This window comes from Helianthus annuus, chromosome 16 (assembly GCF_002127325.2).
Source record: "Helianthus annuus cultivar XRQ/B chromosome 16, HanXRQr2.0-SUNRISE, whole genome shotgun sequence".
Classification (NCBI taxonomy): Eukaryota; Viridiplantae; Streptophyta; class Magnoliopsida; order Asterales; family Asteraceae; genus Helianthus; species Helianthus annuus.
In genome coordinates, this window is record NC_035448.2 from 191857159 (window position 1) to 191868498 (window position 11340).

Here is an 11340-nt window from a genome sequence, read left to right on the forward strand (position 1 = left end):
GAAAATTTGGGTTGGCTTGATTTGACGGGTTCCCATATCTAAAGTTCGGGTGGTTCCTCAATCCGGGGTGGTAGGTATTAGAATTCATGTTGTTGTAGTTCCTACCACCTCCTTGACCTTGACCTTGAACCGCATGGACTTCCTCATATTGCCCTTCCAACATTCCTTGGCAATTTTCAGCCGCATGACCTATCTCATTACACAAAGCACAAACATCATAAATTTGGTTAGTAGTTTGAACATTACCGTCATCTATGGCATGCACTTGTGGTCGGTTAGTGGTCGGTCGGGCTCTTCTTGAAGCTTGGGCTTTCCTCTTTGATGTCGTTGCCATGCTTTCCAAAAATTCCCAATCTTCATTCTCATAGTTCGTTCCAAACGTCCCTCCGGTGATAGACATCAAATCACGTGCGTCTTCGGCACTCAACCCCTCATGAAAGGCATTCATTAACTCCCACAATTCAATTCCATGGTGAGGGCAATTCTTTATCATCATATTGAATCGTTCGAACGCTTCATGGAACATCTCACCATGTTGTTGTTGGAAGCTCCTCAACCCCTTTCTAGCATCATTAGTCTTTTGGGCGGTATAGAATTCGTCTAAAAAAGTTTGTTGCATTTCCCCCCAAGTGTAAATAGATGCCGAAGGCAAGGTGTAGAACCACTTCTTTGCCTTATCCTCCAAAGAAAACTGAAATAAGACCAACTTGACTTCATCGGCCGAAAAACCTTGACTCCCAAAAGTGTTGCAAATTGAGTCATAGGCCTCTAAATGGAAATACGGCTCCTCCGTTGCTAACCCTTTGTACTTCGGTAAACTTTGCAACGAGTTTGTTCTTACTTCAAAAGTTCTCCCTTGGTTGTTGTGAGGAATAACCACCGGTGAAGGGTTTTGAGTAATGATTGGCCTGAAATGTGCCTCTATTCCTCTTGCTTGTTCCCTAAGATGCCTTCTTGGAACACCCAATCGACCCCTTGGACGAATAGGACCCATTGGTCTTGGTATAGGCCCTTGTGGTGCAATTGGTTGTTGGGGCATCAGTGGGTATTGAATCGGCCTTTGAAATTGTGGTTGTACATGTTGTGGCCGAACTTGTTGCAATGGAATAGGTTGTTGTATTGGTGGCCCTTGTGGTCTTGGCCGAATGTGTTGTGGTATAATTTGTTGTTGTGGCATTCCACCAACACTTGCCATCCCTTGAGATTGACTTTGCAAATACCCAAACTCCCCTTGATCACCATAACCTCCATAACCGTACCCATCATCTTCATAACCCTCATAATCTTCAAATCCCTCATCATAACCATCTCCTTGAATTCCCGAGGTCTGCCCAAATGGGATGGTCGAATACTGAAAGCCCGACTGTTGTTGTGGTGGTCTAAAAGATGAAGTAGTATGCACGATAGTTGAATTGGGTGCAATTGTGAAGGTGGATGATGATTGACCCGTAGTTGGGGAAAAGAAGTGAGATAATGGTGGGATTGTGGTGGATGGATCGTAGGTGATGGTAGGCTCCGTTTGAGTGGTGATTGGTTGGGTGACATTGGATGGTGTAAATTCAGCAGTGGTATTAGGTAATGTGGTGTTTGGTGATGGTTGGGTGGAAGTAGGTATAAAGGATGAAGTTGTTTGACTGGTTGTAGGTGGAATCTGAGAATCAGCCATGATGTTTCTCGGTGTAATGGGTGAAGTGGGTGAACCAATGATTTTGTTTTCTCGCACTAAAACTCGGTTTTGTCTTAGCGTTCTTTCAATTTCCGGATCAAACGATAGCGGTGATGACATGTGAGAGCCTCTAGTATGCATACACCTAAAGTACCTGCACACTAAACACAACCAACGTAAACCCGAAAATAACAAACAAAACTATTAAACTAACACACGTTGCGCACTACTCCCCGGCAACGGCGCCAAAATTTGACGTGATGTCGTGGGTCACGCAAATTTAATCCCCAAACAACTGTAGTTAGTGGTAGTAGGGTATCGAACTCAGGGAGTATGTGGAAGATGTGTCGATTGTATAGCTTTGTACTTAAACTAATTATTAGACTAAATTGCAGAAAAATTAAAATTCAAGAGTTTGGATTGTTGTTTTAGAAGACTAAATTAAAAACTAATTCAAATCAAAGTTGGTTGTAAAACAATTAGGAGAGAACAATGATCACCTTAGGGTTCAGTTTCTTTAAACAGTTGTGTGTAATTCCACTAGAAAGAGTTACATAGACATAACTCGTGTATGTATGATTGAAGTGATAAAAGGGAACAAAGTACTCGGATTAGATAAACGTGAGGTTGTTTCCCGATGACCTATTAATCAATAACCAACCCTAACCCTTCCCGTGATATCTCGGTTGCCAACGGCACCAAGAACGTACGATTAAGACTAGAAATTGCAATATTGATTAACAAACTACAAACAATCAACATACACCATGACATTCAAGCAACGCAAGATATCATTCTAGAAATGCAGGAATTAAACACACAAAAGTTCAAGAAACATTCACCTAAGATGATCACCGAAGAGTTTAGCCGGACATGGCTCGGTGAATCATCATCATAATCAAACTATTGTTCATACGAATCGAAATAACAAACCGAATGATAGAAATTGTTCACAAACCAAGTCACAAGCCAAAATTCGCCCCTATGCTGTCCAAGAACCGTCCAATGATGAGATATATGAAAAGACACCCAAAAACAACTTAAAAATGGCAGTTACACTTTTTGCTCGCAGGCTCCACCGTAAATTATGGCTCCACCGTAATTTACGGTGGACATAATTCCTTTACGGCATGGAGAGCCTGTGTTACGGTGAAGAAAAATGCCAAATCCATGTTTACCGTAAATTACGGCAGGACCGTAATTTACGGTAGTCAGCTGCTTTGTCTCCTTTGTTGTTTCTTTTGTCCTCCTCTCGACCCGTTCTCCACCAAAGCCTCCACAACTGCCTTTTATCCATCTTTTAGCTCCTAAATCGTACCTGAAACATAAGCATCGTAGTTATCTAATTCAAGATAATTACACGGTTAAATGGAGGATTATTTCATCTTTTAACATGCTTAAGGGTTGTCCAAAGGACCACCCGTCACCTCCTGAGGGCTTAGACATATATATGTGTACCACATACGGGCATAAAAGTATAAAAATATAGAAGAGTTAAATGTCATTTTAGTCCTTGTGGTTTGAGTCATTTTGTCTGTTTAGCCCAAGAGTTCCATTTTTCTCATGTGGGTCCAAAAATGTTTTACCGTTACCATTTTAGTCCACTCGATTAACTTCATCTATTTTTCTGTTAATGAGAAGGACAATTCGGTCATTTTATATGTAATCCTGTTAACGAGAAGGACAATTCGGTCATAGTTCTTCTCGTTAACAGAAAAATGATGAAGTTAACTCAATGAACTAAAATGACAACCGTCAAACTTTTTTAGACTTACATACAAAAAATTGAAATATTTGGACTAAACTTTGACACAAGAGATTTGGGTTAAAATGACATTTAACTCAACGTAGAATATAGAAAAACCATTCAACGTCTTGTATCCGTTTGGTGGCTTTGCATATGAACTTCTCGAAAGGCATATGCGCGTAATTAAAGCCTCCTATTCTTGACGTCAAGAAAAGGTCTTCATTCAAACCTTCTGGTTAACATGAAGAATAGTCCACCATTGCTATTTTGCCTCTACATCTTCCCCATCATCTTCTCGTTAACAGCCATTAACATATATACACCAAAATCTATTTTACACTTCATAAACATTTTGATCTTGTATTCTTTCTCCATAAAAATCAAATCTTTATCACACATTATAACTTTTCTTGAGTTTTCCTTTCTGGGTTTCCATTCATTCTATATTTAATTTCTGGGTTTCAAAAATCTTTAATTTTTAAGTGAAAATGGGGAAAGATAAGAGGAAAAAGATGCATCTTAGCAAGATGTATTCAATTAGAAGAAATGGGTTTGAAGAAGATCTTTCACAAATTGGCGGGAAAGGGTTTTCAAGAGTAGTTCATTGCAATGAAAATGGTGGATTAGAGGGTATTAATTTGCAAAATTATGCTGATAATTATGTGAGGTCAACAAAGTATACACCAGTTACATTTCTACCAAAGTCATTGTTTGAACAGTTTAGAAGAGTGGCTAATTTTTATTTTCTTGTTACTGGGATATTGGCTTTTACACCGTTAGCTCCTTATTCTGCTGTTAGTGCTATACTTCCTCTTATTGTTGTCATTGGTGCTACCATGGTTAAAGAAGGGATTGAAGATTGGCAAAGACAGCAGCAGGTATGTTCTTGATCACAATTTTATGTTAAAGTTTTGTTTTTTAAGGTTTTAAATTTTGAATATTTGATGATTATTTGGATTATGCATGGTTTTGTACTTTTGTTGGTGTTGGTGTTTGAATCTTTAGATAGAAAGATTTTTAGAACATCCATTTGGAATAGGTATTAGTTTCAATTAGGCCTGTAAGCGAACCAGACGTTCATGAACTGTTCGTGAACTTGTTCGAAGGAAAGTTTGTTTATGTTCGTTTATTTAGTAAACGAACAAACATGAACACACGTTTTGTTTATTCATTTATGTTTGTGAACATCTGTTTATTGTATGGCTTTTGTGTCTCTTCTCAATGCGGGTAGTATATGGTCATACGGGTGGGAAGAGCGGGTTGGATAACAGGTCAAAACTGGTTCAAGTTGAAACGGGTTACCGTGTTAGTTTTTGATACATGTGGGTACGGGTCGGGTTGGTTTTGACCACCTAACACTTTTTTTGCCCATTTTTTAATATCTTTTTTTGCTTATATTAACGGGTTAACTATGATTAAGGGCAGCATTATTATTATTATTTTATTACTATATTGGTGTCAATTTTTTGACTAAAATCATTGTTAAGAAGTTGTATTTTGACTTATAACGTGTAACTTTGACCCACTCCCATTTTCAAACTTTTTTATTTGAGTAGTTTAAGATAAAACTAAACACCCCCCCCCCCCCCCCCCTCAACCCATTGGAATTTAGTCAAATGACCATGTCTACTTTTAGTAGCATTATATATATATAGATAATTTGTTTGACTTTGACACAATTAAACATATGGATTACATGTGCTGTTTGACTCTTGTTTTCTTGAAATTTCTTAAAAGTTTTTTATGTGATGAAAGTTTCAATTTTTGTATCCTCTTGAGAAAAAATAGTCAATATTTAATTATAAAATTTTAAACCTTTTTTCAGGATCATGAGGTCAACAATCGAATAGTCAAAGTCCACAGTGGTAGAGGCGATTTCGCAACGAGTCAATGGAAAAAACTAAAAGTTGGTGACATTGTGAAGGTAGAAAAAGATGAATTCTTCCCTGCAGATCTTCTATTACTTTCATCTAGCTATGAGGATGCAATATGTTACGTCGAAACAATGAATCTAGACGGCGAAACAAATTTAAAACTAAAACAATCATTAGATGCAACTTCTTCAATCAATGAAGATTCAAAGTTTAATAACTTCAAAGCTACAGTTAAATGTGAAGATCCAAATGCTAGTTTGTATACATTCGTTGGAACGATGAATTTTCAAGAACAGCGGTATGCACTTTCGCCTCAACAGCTTCTGTTGAGAGATTCCAAGCTTAGAAACACAGATTACATTTACGGTGCTGTTATTTTCACCGGTCATGACACGAAAGTAATTCAAAATTCAACTGACCCACCTTCGAAAAGAAGCAAAATCGAGAAACGAATGGATAGTATCATCTATTTCTTGTTCTTTGTCTTGTTTCTAATGGCGTTTGTAGGATCGATTTACTTTGGGGTTGTGACGAAAGATGATTTAGATGGGAGTAGAATGAAAAGATGGTATTTACGACCTGATGATTCGGATATTTACTTCGATCCGGATCAGGCTCCATTGGCGGCAATTTTTCACTTTTTAACAGCTGTAATGCTTTACAGTTACTTGATCCCGATTTCTTTATATGTGTCTATAGAAATTGTGAAAGTACTGCAGACGATTTTTATTAACAAGGATGTTCATATGTACGATGAAGAGTCGGACAAACCGGCGCACGCTCGGACATCGAATTTGACTGAAGAACTCGGTCAAATCGATACCATTTTGTCCGATAAAACCGGGACTTTGACTTGTAACTCGATGGAGTTTATCAAGTGTTCGGTGGCGGGGACCGCTTACGGGCGGGGAGTTACGGAAGTCGAGAGAGCTATGGCCAAACGGGTCAACGGTGAGGATCGTTTCGATGAGATTGTCACCGAAGCTTATTCTCATTTATCTGTAAAAGGATATAAGTTTGAAGATGAAAGGATTACAAACGGGCGATGGGTTAACGAGCCACATTCCGACGTGATTCAAAAGTTTCTTCGGTTATTGGCGATATGTCATACTGCTATTCCGGATGTGGATGAGGAGACCGGGAAGGTGACATATGAAGCGGAATCACCGGATGAGTCGGCTTTTGTGATTGCAGCTAGAGAACTCGGTTTTGAATTTTACAAACGGACGCAAACAAGTGTTACGTTTAAGGAATTTGATCCTAAATCTAAGAAACGCGTCGAAAGGTCATATGAACTTTTGAACATTTTGGAGTTCAACAGTACACGAAAGAGAATGTCGGTTATAGTACGAGACGATGAAGGAAAGCTACTTTTACTGTGTAAAGGTGCTGACAGGTTAGTAACAATGAACAAAACCCGAATCCAAACACCCGTTAAAATTTTAAATACTATGTTTATTTAATATTTATTGATGTTTATTTGCTATTGTTTTTATTTGTTCAGTGTTATGTTTGAAAGACTTTCTAAAAAAGCGCGACAGTTTGAAGAGAAGACAAGAGACCATGTGCATGAGTACGCTGATGCGGGATTACGGACGTTAATACTTGCGTATCGTGAACTTAACGAGAAAGAATATGAAGAATTCAATGAGAAGTTTACAGAAGCTAAAAACTCCGTAAGTGCAGACCGAGATGATATGATAAGTGAAGTGACAGATCAGATTGAGAATGATTTGATACTTCTTGGAGCAACTGCCATTGAAGACAAACTTCAAAAAGGGGTGAGTTTTCTCGTGCATTTACTAACGGGTCAAAACATGTGTTCATCGTGATTCATATTAAGATCCACATTTTTGAAGAAATCGATTTCAGATATTGTACGCAACTATGCATTAAAAAATAAACTTTGGGCTACTTATGACCAATGTTTTCAAGACTAGACCGGACGTCGAACCGGTCTCTTACTAGTCCACTGGTCGGGCCGGTCGGACCGGATGTAAGAACTGGGTAATCCTGTAAATACGGTAAAATCAATTTTTTTTTAACAAAAATCCGGTTCAACCTGCCCGTTTTCCAGTTCGACTAAAAACGGGTCTAATAAGGCAAACCGGACTAGTCACACCCCCGGTTCCCGGTCTGACCCGCCAGTCCGGTTTGACCTTTATGACCCGTTCAGATTAAACATAACTCAAGTCAACCCGTTTATAAGTATATTGGTCAAAGTTGCTTCTCCACCTATTTCATACTCATAGCATTGTCTCTTTTCTTTTGCAGGTCCCAGAGACCATTGACAAACTTGCTCAAGCTGGAATCAAGATATGGGTTCTGACTGGTGATAAAATGGAAACCGCCATTAATATAGGGTACGCTTTTGCTCCTCTTATTCGTTATTCATTTGTTGACTTTAAGAAGTCAAACTATATAATTTCCAAATTCATCTTTGATGTTGATGTAGTCTTTTCTTGATCTTAAAATTTGATAACGCTTTAGTACTCATATTTTAGTAAAGATGACTTCTTTTGACCTTTAAAGTCAAACTTGAACTTTTTGTACAGATTTGCATGTAGTCTGCTTAGACAAGGAATGAAGCAAATTGTAATAACGTTAGAATCACCGGAGATTATAGCAGCTGAAAAAGCCGGTGACAAAAATAGCATTGCTAAAGTGAGTGAACTCGCCGTATTATTTTCCAATTTAAGTTTAAATATGTTTTGAATTTGTAAAATTTACGAATTCACCCTTGTAGGTTTCGAAAAACAGTGTCCAAAAGCAAATAGCAGCAGGGAAAGCTCAGATTTATGCTTCGAAATCTGACGCATACGCTTTAATTATCGACGGGAAATCTCTTGCATACGCTTTAAATGATGACACGAAAAACGAGTTTTTAGAACTTGCAGTTGGCTGTGCTTCTGTTATATGTTGTCGTTCATCACCGAAACAAAAAGCACTGGTTACAAGACTTGTTAAAGAGGGAACCGGAAAAACTGTATTAGCCATTGGTGATGGAGCGAACGATGTGGGAATGCTTCAAGAAGCCGACATAGGTATCGGTATCAGTGGTGTTGAGGGAATGCAGGTACTTAACCTAAGTGATTTTACCTATTTTCCCTTATACCACGTAGGGGTGCTAAATGGGTCGTGTTCCCGGGTTGGTGGGTTCAACCGGACCCGAACCCGAAAATTGTGTCATATAGATGAACCTGAACACGACCCGAATATTCACGGGTGGCCCAAACATGACACGTTCAACCCTAGTTTTTTTTAATTTTTTTTCCCGCAAATTAATATATCAAAATAAAAAATTTACTAGAAAAACACAAATGTATATAGTACAATTACATTTAAATTATAAAATCTTATGTCAATTCTCTTTTTAAGTTATAATTATGGCATAAAATACACAGTCAATTTAATTTATGACATAAAACATATTGTAAAAATAGAAAATATAATGTAAATGGGTAAACGGGTCAACCCGCCAACCCGACCCATTTAGCTAAACGGGTTCGCGGGTTTAACCTAAAACTGACCCGAACCGTCTAGACTAAACCCAAAGCCGCAAATTTCGTGTTAGGTTCATGTCGTGTCAAAAGTTCACACCCCTAATATCGCGCTACATTTTTTTGTTCTAATTGTTTTCTTTCACCAAAATAGGCGGTCATGTCAAGTGATATCGCGATTGCTCAGTTTCGGTTTTTGGAACGCTTGCTATTAGTCCATGGACATTGGTCTTACAGAAGAATTTCTTCAATGGTAAAAACCTGGAGTATCTTGTTTATAAATAACCACGTGTAAAAAACTTTCCTTCCCAATTTATTTCATATTTGATTTATTTTCTTATCTTTTTTACAGATATCCTACTTTTTCTATAAGAACATAGTATTTGGAACCACGATTTTCTTATACGAGGCTTATACATCATTCTCCGGTCAACCCGCTTATAATGATTGGTATTTGACTCTTTACAACATCGTTTTCACATCACTTCCCGCGATTGCATTGGGCGTATTTGACCAAGATGTATCTGCTCGGCTTTGTCTCAAGGTATGTAATACTCAAAATTTACACCTCGTTATAAAGTGGCAATTTCAACCCGTTTACTTATAAATGTTTCACTTCCGGTTATCTTTTATTTACAACGGGTGAAATGAAAAGGTGAGCTTAAAGGCATAGTTGTCCATAGCGGTCACTACGGTCGCTATAGCAAATAACGCAGCGCATAGGTCAAAGGTCGCTACAGGGTATGTAGCGATAAATAGCGGGATTTCTGTTTTTTTTTAAATATAAATAGTGATTAAATATAGCTATAAAATAGTTGGATTTTAGGTTCTTGTTAAATATACATGTAAAATAGCGTATACAACAGGGTATTTTGATATAATATACATATAAAATTAAAAAAAAAAATCTATTGTATCGCTACTCGCTATTTGTCACTATTCGCCATTAACAACTATGCTTAAAGGTAAACAGGTCATGTGGAGTGTATTTTTTTTCAAAAAAAAATTATATATTTAATATAAATTTTATATGTATATTATATCAAAATACCCTGTTATCCAACGAGCAGGCCACATAATCATTGCTTTAAAGAAAAAAAAATGTATTGTTGAAATTATATATACAAGTTATTTATATTAAAATATATATTTGGCCAACTCGTACTCATTTTGACCCGTTATCCAACGAGCAGGCCAGCTCGTTTTGCCACTTTTATGTTTTTGTTTCTAAACATGCAAATCAAGTACACTCATCAATAGTTTAGATTCTAATATTTTGCTCGGTTTCTCATTGCAGTTCCCTTTGCTATACCAAGAAGGGGTGCAAAACACACTATTCAGATGGCGACGAGTATTCAGTTGGATGCTCAACGGGCTATTCAGTGGCATAATCATCTTCTTCCTCTGCATGAAATCCTTAAATCCCGATTCTTACGACAAGAACGGAAAGACAGCCGGGATGGAAATCATGGGGGCCACAATGTACTCATGTGTCGTATGGGTTGTCAACTGCCAAATGGCGCTAGCCGTTAGTTACTTCACCTTAATACAACACATTTTCATATGGGGAGGTATATTCCTGTGGTACCTCTTCCTAATAGTTTACGGTGCACTCCCTTCATCCGTTTCCACTACCGCTTATAAAGTGTTTGTGGAAACACTTGCACCCGCGCCTACCTATTGGCTCGTGACCCTTTTCGTGGTGATTGCTTCTTTGATACCTTATATTTGCTTTAAGGCGGTTCAAATGAGGTTCTATCCGGGGTACCATGGGATGGTTCAATGGATAAGGCATGAGGGTCGAGCAAACGACCCTGAGTACTTCCAAATGGTTCGACAACAGTCCATTAGGACGACGAACGTTGGGTTCACGGCTCGTTCGATAGCAAGGGATAAAGAGTTTGAATGGCATCTCGAGAGATGATTTGGGATATGGTCATATTTGTATCAAGCTGTTGTTTGTACAAGGTTATGTACATGTAGATAGTGGCAGTTTTAAGAATTATAATTCTTTTATTTATTATTTACAGTAGCACAAAATTTTTTTAAGGGAATTTTGTTGTAAACTTCTGTAAATAAAGAGTAGAATAAACAGTCTTGTGTTATTTTAGATGTGTTTATTATATAGGTACATCCATGACCGTCTCCGAGGATTCGAGTAATAGAAAAATGGGCTCAAAAATATATACTTTTATATATCCTTCTTATAATAAATGATTCCAAATAATGTTACATGTTAAAACCATATAATCCCTGAAAAGCCTTTTTAATCAAATTGTTTTTTATTATTTTTTAAATTAGATTAATATTATAGAATATAAACATTGCTTATTTTAAATCTTTATCTTAACATCCACCCTTCAATTATTTTTTATAAGTTAACTAATATTTTTGTTAGATTAGATATGCTAAACCTTCCTAGGATATCTATTATTACTTCCAATATATATTTAATTATATTGATAATGAATTTTTTTTATTAAACCTTACCAAAAACAGTTTTTTGTGATTTTTTAAATTAGATTTACAATGATAATGTTATTTTTGCTTTTA

General features: G+C 37.2%; 1 protein-coding gene and 1 non-coding gene across 2 annotated transcripts; both read left to right on the forward strand.

Annotated features, from left to right (window-relative positions):
* The first annotated feature begins 464 nt into the window (after positions 1-464).
* LOC118488590 lies at positions 465-570 on the forward strand. Its single transcript, XR_004885134.1, has one exon. It is a non-coding gene; the product is annotated as a small nucleolar RNA R71 (small nucleolar RNA).
* A 3039-nt stretch (positions 571-3609) lies between these two features.
* On the forward strand, positions 3610-10900 carry LOC110914979 (putative phospholipid-transporting ATPase 9). The gene is made up of 9 exons (XM_022159596.2): positions 3610-4291; positions 5239-6683; positions 6792-7068; positions 7562-7650; positions 7843-7951; positions 8034-8363; positions 8942-9040; positions 9140-9331; positions 10085-10900. Exons 1-9 carry the CDS (start codon positions 3902-3904, stop codon positions 10709-10711), a joined length of 3558 nt encoding a protein of 1185 aa, XP_022015288.1. The 5' UTR covers positions 3610-3901; the 3' UTR covers positions 10712-10900.
* The last annotated feature ends 440 nt before the right edge of the window (positions 10901-11340 follow it).